Raw genomic sequence first — 17351 nt, 5'->3', positions numbered from 1 at the left:
GCTTGACCACGTTACCAAGGAAGTTTTGATTATCATGTATATGAATATTTGCATCTATCTGTTAAGCGGTTTCAGAGGATAGGGTTTTTAAAGGATGTCTTTTTATTTATTTTTTCAATCTAATATGCCTACCCAACCACATAATCATGTGACATCATAAATTTATACCCCTACTCCAACTGGGTAGTCGATCACGTTTGTGAAGTTTCGTTTTTTCTATCTAATGTAGCTGCCAAACCACGTGGCCGTCATCATTTTCACACTGTGCAGGAACTGTATTGGATCATATTTGTAAAAATTCGTATCGATAGGTTTAGCGGTTTCAGAGAAATCATTTAAAAAATATTTTCCTTCATTTCAATGTAGCTGACCACGTGACTGATGACATTTTAGTGATCAATCGTATACACCCAAGGTTGGCGATAACGCAGTTAATGTTTCACGTCGTTTGAGAGAAAATATTTTCAAGGTTTTCGTGAAAATACAATATGGCTGCCAAACCATGTCATCAATGACATCATAGTAATGAAACTTTTTGTTCCACATGGATAGTCGATCATACCAGTAAAGTTTTGCCTCAATCTGTTTTGCTGTTTCAGAGAAGGTTTTTAAAGGTTTTGTTTTTTGTTCTTTCAAATAAATATGGCTGCCATATCACATCACTGATGACGTCATCATTTTAGTTTTCTCGACCAGTTTCTTCATAGATGACCCTGAAAATATTTCATACTGACCGGATAAAGTGTTTGACACATCCAATTATGATGTCATCATTATCAAATGGAGTTCCTGAAATGTGCCAAGTTTCAAATTTTTTTTCATTCAACGGTTTCTGAGAAGATGTCCAAAGTTTTTATTTTTATTTATTTATTTTTTTCCATCACCATGGCTGTCATACCATGTGACCCCTGACGACGTAGTTACTAAAAAAATATCCAAGGCGAGGCTCCTATGTTGATAGTTTTGCTTCGATCGCTCAAGCCGTTATTGAGAAAACAAATTTGTAAGGGAATAAAATTTCCACGGAAAAAGAATTGTAATAATAAACGCAACAGAAACAATCGGGTCCTTTCGGTACAAGAGCAGGAACAGGGCAAGGCAGGCAAGCACCATGGACAGAGCAACTGTTTTCTCTCGGTTTCTCCCTCTCTCGGCGCAATCTCAATTCTCCTGAGGGTCGACTCCAACTCTCCTCCGATAACCCAAAACTCCACTCCTTATCGGGGGCGATCCAAGGCACCGCCCCTGGGGAGGCGACGAAAAGCTCCTCCCCTTGCTCTCTGGACAACACCGCCCCCTCTCTCTTTCACCATGGCCTCCACTCCCTCTTTGCTTCGGCCTCACCTCAGCGCTTCACCCACGATTGTTGGTCGACTCACCCACCCTTCACTCACCCACCCACGATTACAAGAGTCTCGACCTACGATTGTCGTAACCTTAATCTCTTAACTATTACAACGCACCACCCTCCATATGGTGCACATTTTAAATCGACAATTCTTAAGCTATGTTTCCCCGACTTGATTACATCGAGATTTGCTAACTACTTGTACACGGTTATGGTGAAGATTGTGTTCTCACATTGTCACAAGATGTATTGCTTTTCCTGCTGAGAGAGCTATTTTTTCCCCATCATGGAGCAGGCCACAGGTTTTGTTTGGTACTGTGTGGGTGTGAGTAATATTTCATGTTTATAAATGCTGTCCAGTTGTTAAGTAAGATTGTTTGTGTGATGCTGTCCAGGTGTAAGTGTGAGTGTCTCTGACACTCTTATTCTTGCTACAGAGATCGTGATGTCCAAGCCAGCGAGCTGATGGAGTGTGTTGATTTGCTTCTTCAATTGGGAGAGCCAGCAGATCAGCTTTGGGAGGAGTTCTTGGCACACGCCTCCACTCGAATCCAGCATGATCTACAGCTTCTGCAAGCTGAACTTGGCTCTGAGCAGGCGCCTCCTTCTGACATCCTCGACTTCGTGGATAAGGGTTGCAATGGCTTTATTGGGGACTTGTGCTTGGTGATTGCCTCCTATCAGGAGCTATTTGTGGCGAATGCCAACCAACAGCAAGCCACGTTGGCACAGGCGAAGCTTTTGAAATTTGTAAAAACACACATGGAAAGTTACTTTGGACTGGTGGAGCTCAGGCTACAGGAGGAGCGAGGCTTGGGGGATAACACGTTGTTGGTGAGGGCACTGGACCGCTTCCACCGCCGGCTGCAGGCACTTACCCGCCTTTTGCCTGGTTCCATTGTGGCCTCTCAGGGTTTGGAAATTGTGGAGCGAGCAGCGAAAATGCGGCTAGCGCAGTATGGTATTGCAATGCAGGAGTTCTTTTCTGATTGCGTAACTGATGCTCGACAAGCCCTTGCTACACCACGCTCTGTAGGGAAGGACTTGCCCAGCTTGGTGGACTTACTCGCACAGCTCTCGACGGCTCTGCTCAACAAGGTGAAGGCTGTACTCGCAGAGGTACAGCTCTTCTGCTCCAAGGACATCACATTTTCGGTGAAATCATATTTTAAGGTATTGTATTTGTATATATATATATATTTTTTTATATATAATGCTGAGGAAGTGATATAAGAGGTGAAAAATAGACAAAATAAAGGCAATTGTATCCATCTAGCCTGCTTTGCATTTCACACTAACAATAAGGACAACTTGCACAGCTGTGCTCGCTCTCAAAGCTCCCTTTAATACAGGACACTGAGGAAGTAAAAATGGATGCAGCGAAGCTCCCATCTTGAAACTCTTTCAACATTTAATAGTTTCTGTTGTTTTGGCCAGAAGATGATAGAGAGCCTGAAGTGGTATCAAGCTCAAATAATGAAAGGACGTTCAGTCACAATTCAGTGCAGCTATTATACAAGAGTGTGTAGATCCCGAGAAGCAATAAATGTGAAAGCTGGAATTTTTGTGTTGGAAGGATTAAGCGGGGCACATGAAGAAAAACAAAGGGACGTAAGCTACTACAATTAGAATGGCACTTGGTAGAGCGCATACCTCTGCCAGGCTGAATGGTTTCCATTTTATAGCCCACCGATAGGCATTTTCACCATGTTATATGCAGAGCGTCGATTCTGCCGAAGTAGTTCCTTTTGACGAGGGTTGCATTCGTTGCCACTCCAATGATGCAGGATACTCGGCTGACGGTACAGGAATTTGTAATTTGCTCAGGGTACCGGTGCCAACTTGTCTACTCTTCGCAGAGGGATCCATGGGATATTTTAATGTCCGCGAACTAATGCCAACAGCCGGGACACTTGGTTTAATGTCTATCCGAGGGATGGCACACACATTGATGTGTTTATTGCTCTCCACAGCTCATAGGGGAGTGCACATTCATCGAGGAGCCTAGACTGTCCTGCCATCCCAATCTTGATTTATTTTGAGAAAAAAAATATCGGTTAAAAAGGGTGGGATCCCCATCAGTCTCGTAAAAATAATGAACATTCAGTCATAAATATTGCTTTACAGCAATGTATAGCATTTTAAAAAAAGTGTTTTGTTTGCTGGAAAAAATTTCTGTATTAAAATGTTCAAAAATACTAGAACTCCAACATTGCGTGGCTTGCAAATCAAGCTGCCACTTCTTCATGATGTAGGAAAATAATCCTTACTATAATTCATGGACTGGTGTTTGTGGGTTTGTTTGGCAGGCTGCTCCGACAGTTTTGGCCCAATTACATCTAGACTTGCTACAGAGGATCAGCATAACCCCAATTAATGTATCGGGGTGTTTTTATCTTTGCCAGTGGTCTTTGAGGGTTGAGGGGGGACGCAAGTTCTCAATGTAAATGTGTATCGTGTAGCGCCGCTTCCAGGTGAGGGAGGGTATTACAAGTCTCCACCATTTACAGTACAGTATTCCTGTCCCCACGTTTTCCAGTGCTGTGAGGAGTTTTGAATTATAAGCAGTATGTTTTTACTTCATGCACGTAACCCGGATTTTTTTATTTAATTATTTATACAGAGCCGTCACTTGCCTATACACCGCCCAAATAAAGTAATGCGTCAGAAAAACGTGTTGCATGCTTGGAACAAGATCGCCCGTCGGGCGGGTACTCTGTTAGTTGTAATAAATTGCGAAGCAAACCGAACATTATATATTTTAACGAACGGGAAGATCAGTTGTTGGGTTGTATAATAAGTATTGTCTGGTTGTGATGTCTGCCCAGGGAGATTTCTGCACTCAGGGTGTACGCGAAGGGCTTGTGGTGGGATTTGTAAAACACATGTGCCAAGTGGCATGCCAGTTTTGTGAGCCCACCAGGGAACGAGCTGCAGCTCCACCTGCACTGCTCTTGCTGCTGTCTCGGCTCTGCCTCGATTATGAGACGTCTACCATCAGTTACATCCTCACCCTCACCGATGAGCAATTCCTTGGACAGGTGACCTGTTTCTATACGGATCGAATGCTAGGTAGCGCCATCGGCTTGCGCGTGGCAGGGAGATTTGTAAAGCTTTCTCAAAATTGACATGGGTCTTTCCAGAATGGCACTCCGGTGACATCGGTGAGCAGCCTGTGTGGCGAGGTACGGGCTGCAGCGCAGAAGCTTCTCAACCACTACGTGAAGCAGCAGGGCCTGAGCATCTCACAGATGCTTCGTAAAAGTGTGGAGACGCGGGACTGGGTGAACACCATCGAGCCGCGTAATGTACGAGCCGTCATGAAACGTGTGGTAGAGGATGTCACGGCCATTGATATTCAGGTAACATTACACGGTCCTTGTTTAAACCAGCAGTGCGCCACAACATTGACGGTTATACAGTTAATGTAATTACAATTCAGAGAAGAGGAGCCGTAAGAATTGATGTTTCGTTATCGAAAGGATGGACAGGTGAAAATCCTGAATGAAAAGTGGTCGATTCAACGGAAAATGGCGAAACGTATGCTATATAAATATTCTTCAAGGAAGATGAGTGAAGGGTTTCTACCGTTCCTCGTTCCCTTATTTGCTGGTTTAAGCTCGATAGGAGCTCTCGAAGGACGGATTTTGGCCGTGGTAAAAGCAGCTCATGAAAGAAAAGCTCAAAAAGAGTTAGAAAGATGTAACAAAGATTGATAAACAGATAACATGTTTGCAGGTAATTGTAAATGTTGTTCCAAAAGCTGGTCTCCCAGATAACACAAGATTGTTAGTTGGAGATGCGCTTTCTTCTGTTGCAAAAGCTGATGTTTAAATTAACAAAAGAGGTAATGGATTATATCATTCTCCAAAATAAATGAATTTGGAAAGAATATAACAAATAATATATGTTGTGAAAAATTGAAAATGTAGATATTTGTATCAGATTTAACCAAGTTGTCCAAGTATGCAAAAAATATTCTTATTAATTTAGAATGCAATGGGAATGGTTCTCATTGGGTTTTTTTTTTTTTTTTTGTATTCCTTGTCGAGGCTCGTATGAGAGCGAACACACAACTCACAGCAAGGGGGCTTGAGACGAGGGGTGGGAGTGGAAGGGACAAATCAGTGGGGAACAGACACATTAGGTGAACTGTGGAAGGGAGAGGGATGGGGATGGGACGGGGAACGGATTGTTTTTATTAGAATCAAGATAAATATTATTTTGACAATTATGGACTTGCACCACCTGTTGAAGTTATGAAATTCAACCACACCCCGATGGTGGAGTTGCACTTTACATCAAGAACTCAATTTCTCACTGTCCATTTACTGATCTTACACCTCCCATTCTTCAGGAGTACTTCTGGCTGTGACTTCCCGTCCACTGCCACCTCTTGTTCATCTTGTGTGTTGTACCATGCGTGCTTCGAACAGTGATGACTTCATTTACATCTCTCTCTCAGACAATGTGGATAAACTTTTATCCACTCATCCAAACTCATTCTTCTTCATATGTGGCACTTTCAATTGTTACCATGCAACTTGGCTGGGTGTGGGTACCTCTCCCACCTGCCGTGGCACTTCAGCAAAGGACTTCTGCGACTCATTGGGACTGACGCAATCTGTCAACTTCCCGACCCGGATCTTAGCCAAAGGTACTCCATCCCTTATGGATTTGATTTTTGACCAATTTCCTCGAAAATTTCTGCTGTTCTTCCTCTGCTCCAATTAGTTCATCTCATCATGTGCTTGTGAAATAAATGCTGGTGAGTCTGGAAGTTCACCCAGGTAGATTGGCAGGGACTGCAAGTGGCCGTTTCTCTTCAGGACTGGTCTCCCATATCTACTGCCTTTGATGTTAACTCGGCCTGGGAATTCTTCCACAGAAACCTCCTCTCTCTCACTCTCATGCACAGATTCATCCCATCTCTTCTTCAATTATCCTACCTTTCTTCCCGCTCATGGTACACTGAATCGTGTGGTTGCTCTGAAACAACTTGCCTTCTCTTCCTGGAAGGCTAATCCAACCAAAGGCAATATAAGTGCATTCCAAAAAGTCCACAAGTGTGTGTCCACTTTCAGGAGAGCCAGAAAACAACTTCTGTCCAACCTCAAAAAATAACCTTCAAACTTGCCTCCCCCTTCCAAAACCTGGTGGCTCCTTGTTAAGTCTGTCTCTGGAGTATGCTCCCCTTCCATTCTTTCCTTCTCTTCAAATGGCATCACAGCCAACTCTGCTACTGAACAAGGCTGAATGCCTCAATTCTGTGTTTGCTTCCAAATCTCGTGTCCCTAATCCCTCACTCTCGGTACCCATCCTTCCCTGTCGTGCCAATCTGCTCCTGCACTCTGTGTCTTTTGCACTTGAAAAGGTGGAGAAGATTCTTTCAGGCCTCAACTCTTGACTCTGCAATTGTACCGGAGGGCATCGGCTCACGTATCCGAATATCCTGCTCTGCTTCTCTTTCCCATTCTCTCTCTGCCCTTTTTCACCCTGTCATTTGCACGAGGTCATCTTTCATCTGCTTGGAAATCCACCAACATCACTGCATTACATCAAAAAAACCTCTCCAAACTCTCTGCCTATGGCATCCAAGGCCAGCTCCACATATAGCTTCCTGACTTCCTCTACTCTCATAGCCAACATGTGGCTCTAAATGGAATCCTTTCATCTCCTCTCCCTGTCAAGGCTGGAGTGCCCCAAGGCAGTGTTCTGGGCCAGTCCTATTCCTGATCTTCATAAATGATCTCTCCAATCTCTGGAAAATCCTCTTTATTTATTTTCTGGTGACTCTGTCCTCAGCCATGACAACCCTTATCCTTCAGATAGGAAGGCTGCAGCCTCTTCCCTCTCTTCAAACCTTGACAAAATCACAAGATGGTCAAACACTTGGAATATGTCTTTTTTAATTCTGACAAATCTCATGCTCTCACTATCTCTCTCCGAAAGTACTGTGTGTCAACCCCCCACCCCACCCCCTATCGACTTTCTTCACAATCTTTTCAAGGAAGTTCAGTCTTTCAAATTCCAGGGTCTCACTGTTGGCCATTATCTTTCTTGGGCAAACCACATTTCAAAGTTGGCCTCCGAAGCCTGCTGCCGACTGGGTATCCTCCATCGTAGGAAGTCCTTCTTTGGCACACCTGAACTCCTATCCACCTACAAGGCCTTCATCTGCAACTTGATGGAGTATTGCTCTTCCCTCTGGGCTGATTCCCTTGCCTCACACCTTGCTTAGCTTGATGCCATGAAAACAAAGGACTTCAAAATTATTGGAATCTCCCTCTGAAGCTGAGTCTATGGGTCTATCACTTCACCATCACAAACAGCTCGGTTTTCTCTGTCTTCTACCGCCTGCTTTCTGGTCTTTGACCCTCTGCTCTTTCCGTGCCTAGTCCCCCCCCCACTCTCCCAGGTTTCTGCAGAGCACACATAGTCCATCATCAATCCCTTCTGGTGAAACTCCCTAAATCCTAAATCCCCAATTATTGCTCACCGACTCATTCATTCCTCTTTTGTCCCACCTGTGGAACGAAAACCATGACCTTTCCACCCTCATTAACCCACCTCACACACACACACACACACACACACACACACACACACACACACACACACACACACACACACACACACACACACACACACACACACACACACACACACACACACACACACACACACACACGCACCACCCTAATCCCTTCTTGCAATTTTCCTGTTTCCCTCCTGAGATTTTCTTTCTGTATCCATATTGTCCACCCGATGCATCTCTCCAGCCCCTTATTCCTCCCCATGCCCATTGCTTGTTTGCCTTCATCTTGACCTTCAACTCTGCTGTTGGTGTCCCTACCCCCCACCCCCCAACCAGTCCTTTTGGTCTGTTGTGTCCTAATCCGTTTGGTGTACTTGTACTCGCTCTTCGATAAGCCTAGTTTATGGATATAAAAACAAGAATGGTCTTTATCAATCATTCTAGACACAAGATTTAAATTCTAAATGTGTACAATTATGTTCATATGTATCATTTCATCCCAACAATAATGAGGATTTTATTAATATTTTAAATATAATGTGAATAGCAAATTATTTATTTTGGAAAGAATGGCAATACCTTTGGTGTATCCCAAGAGCTGGATATCGACTTATTAAACCATTGATTTGATGTCATTGTAAGAAATTTTATGCCCAATTGCCCATTATAAGAAAATTCAGACTGATAGGTTCCAACCAAGAAAAAAAAAACTAACATTTTTTTCTCTCCTGCCAAAGTTTTCTCACTGGTTCTGTCATTCTTAACCTATGCCCTTTCAATTTAGCTGAGGGGCCATCCTGTATTTGGCCTCAAATCCAATATGGCAGTCAAAATCATGTCTGTCCAGTGTCGGTCTTAATTGGTGTGGACACGACAATATGTTTGATATCCTGTGTGCAGATGACTCAAAAGTTACCATGGATATTAGTGAGGAAAAAGCACCTGGTGGTGGTGGTGATGATTGTGAAGGTGAAAAGGATGAGTAATGAACAGAATATATTACATCAGAGGTTACCAAATTTTATCTGAAGTAAATGAGAGGAGATGATATTTAAGCAATTATTCAAATGATTTTGATATTAAAGACTATAATTACAAATGGTGATAGATCAAGCTAAATGTTGTTTTTTTTCCTTCATGTATGTCTGTTAAAATTTCTAACAAATTAATAAAACTTATTGTCTTAAGTGTAAAAAGAAAAGTGATGTTGTGATAGAAAGGGAGATATGTTTTTACAAGAAAATTTTGCACAGGAGGTGGCCATTCATCCCATCATGCCTGCACCACATCAATACCAGATTTAATAAATCCGGCAATACCCCCTTCTCCTTGTGTGCAGCCTTTTGGCTGCTACACTGGTACTCATTTTGCCAACCTCAGAAGGATGACAAGCTGAGTCAACCCCCTGATGTTAATTCAGCGGGAAATGGGGCTTGAACGCAGGACGCGAGGATCCCAAGCCACCACCCTAACAGCTAAGCCAACACCAGGTTCTAATGTTTAGTGTATGGGAGTAAAAAGAGTCACTTTATCTCAAAACGAGATGCTAAAAATACAAGGGAACCTTAAACTCGGTGTAAGAGGTGGTAACATACAAAAGCTTTTATCACGAGGTAAATTTACAACTCGTATTCCACGAGAATTGTATCTACATGGGTATTCTTTCTGTGGTTCTGGAACAAACTTGGATAACAGATTTAAACAAAGATGGAAACTCTGAGCCTTGGGGCAAACCTACAAACAGGAATGATGATGTTTGTATGAAACACGATGTTGATGATGACAATAGCACAAAGTTGGATGAAGAGACATGAAGCTGATGGAGAAATGTTTGATTTCTCTGATACGAAATAAAACATAAAGAGAAATGGTCAATAAGTGTATTATGAAAATAAAACAACTGATAAGATTTGAAACTAAATTGAAATTAGAGCTTGGATTACCTCCAAAAAAACTTTTAAGCTCTGATGGTGTTATTGTTAAGACTGAAGAGCAAACAAAAAAAGCATTGCCAGCCGTTGAATTACATAAACCAATCATCACAAACTTTAGAAGGAGGGCTTATTCTCGAACAGTTGATTTGACTGTATATGGTGAAGGCGACTTCATTGAATTTAAAAAATAATAGGGATAAAAGTATCCTTTAACCGTTGTTTATTTAAGGTCTAGATATTCCTGTTTGTTCCTTTGAAAAATAAAACGGGTGTTATTCTTGTGGATGCTTTCATAAATATATTTAAGGAAACCAAATTAATGGACTGATAAGGACAGAGTTTTATAACAGAACATTTATGAATTCTCTTAAAGATAATGGTATTATATTATACAGTACTTGTAATGAAGAGAAAGCCATTGTGATCAAGCGATTTAATCGTACTTTGAGAAACTATCAAAAATTTACTAAATTGGGACATCAGATATTGGTTTCTATTATTCAAGGAATTGTGGATGATTACAACAATACAGTCCATTCCTCTATCAAATCAAAACCTTTGGAAACATTTATAAAACAAGGATATGAAAAAGAGATTAACCTGAGAAAACCTCAATTCAAAGTTGGTGATCATTAGAATTTACAGATGGAAATCATGTTTCGTAAAAGGTTATACCACAAAATGGACTTAGGAGCTTTTTAGAATTACTGGTATTTTAAACAGTTCCTTGGACTAACTAATAAATTATATCATTTGAATGGAGAATAAATTTTCAGTTCATTTTATGCACAAGAAATACTGAAAAAGAAATTTGTTTGATTAAATTTATTCATTCATTCAGTCTTCATTTGATATTCTCCTTCCTTTAAATTTAAATGATGTAGCTTAAGTTTGTTTTTGAATTTTTCTTTAACCTTCTTTTTTGAATCTCTCCTTTTTTAAACATTTTAAAAATAGAAAATGGAGGAAAAAAAAAAGTGATGCAAGATGCATAATGGTCGAGATTCTAGAATGAGACTTTGAACCGGAATTAAAAATCGTCTGATAAAACTATGTAAAATGAGACAGAACAGACATGTTGTGAGGGGGAAGTCATGTGAATGAGAACACGTGTGCAGAGGAGGTGGTGAGCCAGAACCAACTTATTTCCACTACTTATGTCCCTGCTATTTATAGACAAACTCATTCATGAGCCTTAGACACAGTCGAGCAAATGTGCTGTCTGTGTGATTGATTTCTTCCAGGTGGGGCTGCTTTATGAAGAGGGAGTTCGTAAGGCACACAGTAGTGACTCCAGCAAGAGAACATTTTCTGCTTACAGCAGTTCGCGTCAGCAGTCTCGATATGCCCCCAGCTACACTACCAGGTACTTAGATCAGATAGTCTCATGTGGTGTATGTCGCTTATGTCCTTCACAGCCGAAGGCGAGGCATTGTGTTTTTGGGGTTGTCTGTCCGTTATTGTTTTTGTTTTTTAACCACGATAACTTGTGAACCAATAAAGGGATTTCAACCAAACTTGCCACAAGTATGGACAGCAATACAAAGATGAACTGATTTAGATTTGGGTTCAAAAGGTCAATCGTAAGGTTCCCTCCAATCGAAAGTAATTTTGTTACTGCTATAACTTGTGAAGCACTGAAGGAATTTCAACCAAAATTAGCACAAGCTTAGCCTGTAATACAAAGATGAACTGATTAAGTGGATCAAAAGGTAAAATGTCAAATTGGGGATATATATTCATTTATATGCATCAGTTAATTCACATATATTACTATGCTAAACTAATTGTCAAATAGAAAGTACAACTTTTCCTGGATTTTTCATGTGACCTTTTATTTGAGAGAAAACAGAACAGTGGGTTTACTGTCTTTTTTTTCAGTGTACAATTCTACTTTTTTCCAGGCAGTCTGAGCCTCGACTTATACTCGGAATCGACTTATCTACGGTTTAAGACGTTGCATATTGCATAAATAAACTAAAAAAATTGCAGAGTGTGATATTCTCTGAATTAAATTGTATAATTGTTAATTAAAAACACTACACCACGTTTCCACTTGGTCGTAGATGCATTCCTCAAATTCATCATGAAGCAGAAAAGATATTCCCGTAGATATAATTTTATAATGGGGGATGCATTCCCAGGGCACATTTTTGGTCACCTTAACATAACTTTTATGTCACATAACTGCATATTAGAGATAAATATTAAACAAATCAATAAAGCACAGAAATTAAATACACAAATGGACAATTCAATGAACTGTTACACGGTGCTCACCAAAATATAAGGCCGAGATTGCTTGTTGGGACGGGAGAGGTGTTGGTGTGGGGTAGGGAGAGGTAGGCCTTCGTGTCTCGGACGAACTTCTCAAATAATTTTATTGGCTGGTAAGGCAAAGGGGAGGTAAGCCTGGAGCGACACGGTGCTGCCCTCGCCCTGATTGGGCTTTTGGGTTAGTCGCGCGGCAATTCTGGAATTGAAGAATCTCCATTTGGTCTACCAAACGGGCTGAGCGGCAAATCCGGAGCAGAGAGGTCATCACTAAGGTGCCACAACATTTGGGGGGGGGGGTCAGAGCACCAGGGAAATGCAACATTCCCTGTTGTATTTCCCCAGAAGAGGGGGAATTTGACAGTTTCTCAGATATCAAGTGATTATGCGGTGTACTGCGGTGAACTGTGATGAGATCAATCATATCAAGACAGTGCTCAGTGAATGAGCTATTTCAAGGATTAAAATGTGTTTTTATTACCTCTGCCAGTGGACAGAGGCTGTGTTTTCACCCCTGTTTGTCTGTCTATCCGTTTGAATCTGTCTATAACTTTCTGAGATATCCTACTCACAGACAGACAAAACTTGATGGACAGGTTGGGTGTGTGATGAGGACCAATTGATTCGATTTTGGTGAAGATCCAGATCCGAATACTATCTTTTTTTTAAAGTGATTCTTCACCATTGAGAGATAGGGCCAAAACCGATATATAGCATGATATCTCGAAATGCTATGTACAGATTCGGACAAAACTTGGTGGACAGATTAGGTGTGTGATGAGGACCAATTGATTAGATTTTGGTATAGATCCAGACATGAGAATTTTTAAATTTTTCAAGTCATTCTTCACCATTGAAAGATGGAGCCAAAAACAATATTCATCCATCTATTGGGACCACACTCTGTGCAGAGCGTTGGTGCTGCCTGAGCAGTCTCCTTGGCTATTGGGCACAATGCTGGATGGGTCCCCACTCCGACACAGGATACCAGCATGCTGGTACTCATTTTGCCGACCTCGGAAGGATGACGGGCTGAGTCAACTCCACCTTGTATTAATTCAACAGCCAAGCAAAATTTGAACTTGGGACACGAGGATCCCAAGCCCACCACCCGAGCCATTAAGCCAACACCAGTCATAAAAACAATATATAGCGCGATATCTTAAACAGCTATCGACGGATTCGGACAAAACTTGGTAGATGAGTTGGGCAGGTGACCAGAACAAGCTGATGAGATTTTGGTTAAGTTACGGATGCAGATCCAGCTTATCAGTGGGCTACAAAACGTAAAGTGTTCAGCCTGGTGGAGCAATGCGCCCTCCCCATTGCCATTGTAGTTGCAATAAGTGTCAAATGTTCATGTTTATTAAGGAGTGGTGAACTACCAACAAAATGTATTGTGCTATGAGCCAGTGCTGATAATGATTCCGTTGCTTGTTTTAAATACAGTGAACCCTCAAGTATCACGGGTTTCTACCAATCACAGACAACCTATTGTGTTCCGATCTTGTTCTCGCAGTGTTTAATTTTGGCCATTTGCGGTTTTTGAGCTGAGATGAGTCATTGTTTGTGTCTGCATCTACGATTACTTCTCATTACGAGCCTTTTGTTGTTTCTCGTGCACCGCTAAATGTAGTATTCAGACCAGCATACGGGAACGAAGCTAAATTTAATAATGAACGTTCATCATTTTAAGGGAAAAATGGACTATTGTACACCATACAAATTTAATCATCATATATTCATCCATTTTGATGTCTGAATATACACTACATGGCCAAAGGTATGTGGACACCCCTTCTAATGAGTGGATTTGGCTATTTCAGCCACACCCATTACTGACAGGTGTATAAAATCAAACGCGCAGCCATGCAATCTCCATAGCCAAACATTGGCAGTAGAATGGGCTGTACTGAAGAGCTCAGTGAGTTTCAACGTGGCACTGTCGTAGGATGCCACCTTTCCAACAAGTCAGTTCATTAAATTTTTGCTCTGTTAGAGCTGCCCCGGTCAACTGTAAGTGCTGTTATTGTGAAGTGGAAATGTCTAGGATCAACAACAGCTCAGACACAAAGTGGTAGGCCGCACAAGCTCATAGAACGGGACCGTCGAGTGCTGAAGCACGTAGCGTGGAAAAATCGTCCATCAGTTGCAACACTCACTACCGAGTTCCAAACTTCCTCTGGAAACAACATCAGCACAAGCACTATTCGTGGAGAGCTTCATGAAATAGGCTTGTGTGCGGTTGCTCGGCCATGGAAACCCAAGATCACTATGTGTAATAACAAGCGTTGGCTGGAGTGGTGTAAATCTCACCGCCATTGAACTCTGGAGCAGTGGAAACGCATTCTCTGGAGTGTTAAATCACACTTCACCATCTGGCAGTCCGACGGCCGAATCTGGGTTTGGCGGTTGCCAGAACGCTACCTGCCCGAACACATAGTGCCAACTGTAAAGTTTGGTGGAGGAGGAAAAATGGTATGGGGCTGTTTTTCATGGTTCGGGCTCAGCCCCTTAGTTCCAGTGAAGGGAAATCTTAACGATACAGCATACAATGACATTTTAGACGATTCTGCACTTCCAACTCTGTGGAAACAGTTTGAGGGAGGCCTTTTCCTGTTTCAGCATGCCAATGCCTTCGTGCACAAAATGAGGTCCATCCAGAAATGGTTTGTCGATATCGGTGTGGAAGAACTTGACTGGCCTACACAGAGCCCTGACCTCAACCCCATCAAACATCTTTGTGATGATTTGGAATGCCGACTGCGAACCAGGCCTAATCGCCCAACATCAGTGCCCGACCTCACTAATGCCCATGCGGCTGAAAGTAAGCAAATTCCCACAGCAATATTCCAACATCTAGTGGAAAGCCTTCCCAGAAGAGTGGAGGCTGTTATTGCAGCAAAGGGTGGGGGCAACTCCATGTTAATGCCCATGATTTTAGATTGAGATGTTGGATGAGCAAGTGTCCACATACTTTTGGCCATGTAGTGTATGTTTTGTGAAAGTTTTCAACATTCATAAACAGCTGGTAATTTTTATTATCATTAAACCAAAAATTTTTTTGTTTTTTTTTTGTATGCATAGTCAAGCCTCGTTGAAGAGCTTTTAGACTGAGTGCATAAATTTTGTCATTTTTCAGGATTGGGGACTATAATTGTGCCTTTTTAAAGTGCCAGTAGTCTATCATAATGTTTCTCAACAGTGCACCCATGGACACGAGTCTCCTCAGTAATATACAGAAGCTGTTCTCGGAGCGAGTCGATATCTTCAGCACCGTTGAGTTCTCCAAGGTCAGTTTTCTACAAATGCACAACACTCTCAAGCTTAACTGAGAATCTCATCTGATGTGTTTTTCATAGTCAGCCAGCCAGGGCCAAGCTCACTGCTTACCTGATCAGTTTGACAGGAGCACCCATTGTAACTGTCATAACCACAAAGAAGGTGACATAAATGCAGAATGTCCCGGTATGCAGAATAATGCTGCGTGACAATATTCTGGTTTGTGGCCATTATACAATTCATTTAGCTGTCAATCAGCAAGAATGATTGTTAATCTTAGCAAAAGTAAAATTTGGACTGCAGCTTTTTTTTTGAAGGGAATGGTACAAATTTGGTGTGCTTGGTCATCGCACATTTTCACCATGATTAATCATGCCTTCCATTTCCCCCTTGGCCCGCAGGTGTCGGTGCTTACAGGCATAATAAAGATCAGTCTGAAGACGTTCCTGGAATGTGTTCGTTTGCGCACTTTCGGACGGTATGGTTTACAGCAAGTTCAGGTGGATTGCCATTACCTGCAGCTTTACCTGTGGCGCTTTGTGAGTGACGAGCGCCTGTGCAGTGTGCTGCTGGATGAGGTGGTAGGGAGCACGCTGCAGCGTTGTCTCGATCCCGTTTCTATGGAACCTAGCGTGATTGAGGTCATCTGTGAACGGGGATGAATTGAGAATTGATAAGTGCAGGGCCAGGGTAGCTCTTGGGAATTGCAGTGGTGGAGGATAAGGGTAGAGCTTCAGTTGTGGAGTTTTTGGCCAAATGGATGTGCAGTACTCTAAAAGAGGGAATGAAGTGTGGAAATAAAAAGCAAGCATGATGGAGGGGTCTGGGATGGGGAGTACTTAAGTGGGGGTGGGGGGGGGGGTAGTACTCGATTGCATCCAAAACCCACTAGAATAATACAGAGCAGAAGAAACTTTCTTTTTTGTGCTCCTGTTTTGAATGTCAATGTAATAGCTCTGTGTCAGATTGTTGGTGAGAATGTTGTTCAGTGCAAGAACAAGGCGTTTGTCGAATAAAATTGGAAACAAAATGCTTCTGACCAAACATTTTGTGGATCATGTTGAAGTGGCTCTCGGCCTTGCGGTCCATAGGTGGTGGGTCTTTTTGTTTGTAACATGCGTTGGGGAAACGCCTTGTGAGTTGGAACACTTCCACGCTCCTTTGATTTTGAGGCAGCCATCTCATGTCAGACATTAGGAAACTATGTTTATGTATTGGACATTAATTTTAATATGATTGACCTGTTATTCTTGCAGAAACAAAACTACCAGACAATTAATACAATTATCTCTTGTCTTTATAATTATCTTGCTGAACAATAATGCACTTCATCCAAATAAGGTTTATTTAATGAAACATTTTTTGTAAACAATTAGCTTTTTTCAGTGAAAAAAACCCAAAAACCAAGGTGAAGTGTTTAGCTGTGAGGTTTGCTCCCACTTTGATGGAATGTTGATTTGTGCGTAAATGAGTGTATTTTTAGAGCTTGATCGGGCTTTGACTTTGCAATATATATATATATATATATATATATATATATATATATATATATATATATATATATATATATATATATATATATATATATATATATATATATATATATATATATATTTGTATATACCACATGCTGAAATTTAAACGCACACAGCACATAGACTCTTAAAATAGTTACCTCCTTAATGAACGTTAACCCTGATAAGGATGGCATTTAGTTGGGTAGTTAGCGCCCCCTGTCAACCAGTTGGGAGAAGAGAGACATCAGTCATCATGTGCTGTGACATCCGTCATCACGGGGTGTGCATAGTTTACTGCCCTGGCTTTCAACGTGTGCTACATACACCAGTATTCCTGAACGTGCGCCAAATTCTCCCATTCCCCTTTATTGTTTAAAGCCCCACAAAGTCTTTGTCTGTTTTTTGTCTCCCCATGTGTGTGTGTGGTCTGATGGGTACCCTGTTCTATTAGCTGGTAG

At 41.7% G+C, this 17351-nt stretch overlaps 1 protein-coding gene across 1 annotated transcript in view; it reads left to right on the top strand.

The window, feature by feature from the left end:
- The window catches only part of VPS51 (VPS51 subunit of GARP complex), a 33614-nt gene extending 17206 nt beyond the window's left edge, over positions 1-16408 (top strand). Inside the window, exons 5-10 of the mRNA XM_085855932.1 lie at positions 1786-2521; positions 4177-4389; positions 4492-4710; positions 11065-11186; positions 15300-15387; positions 15778-16408. Of these exons, the coding sequence (XP_085712058.1) occupies positions 1786-2521; positions 4177-4389; positions 4492-4710; positions 11065-11186; positions 15300-15387; positions 15778-16038 (1639 nt within the window). The 3' untranslated portion in view covers positions 16039-16408. The remainder of the gene's footprint in view (positions 1-1785; positions 2522-4176; positions 4390-4491; positions 4711-11064; positions 11187-15299; positions 15388-15777) is intronic.
- The last annotated feature ends 943 nt before the right edge of the window (positions 16409-17351 follow it).

The sequence above is a fragment of the Eptatretus burgeri genome, chromosome 15 (assembly GCF_056783735.1).
Source record: "Eptatretus burgeri isolate ZD-2024b chromosome 15, Ebu_testis_v1, whole genome shotgun sequence".
NCBI classification, from domain to species: Eukaryota; Metazoa; Chordata; class Myxini; order Myxiniformes; family Myxinidae; genus Eptatretus; species Eptatretus burgeri.
The sequence above is the reverse complement of the archived record's forward strand: the minus strand, read 5'-3'. Positions and strand labels throughout refer to the sequence as shown.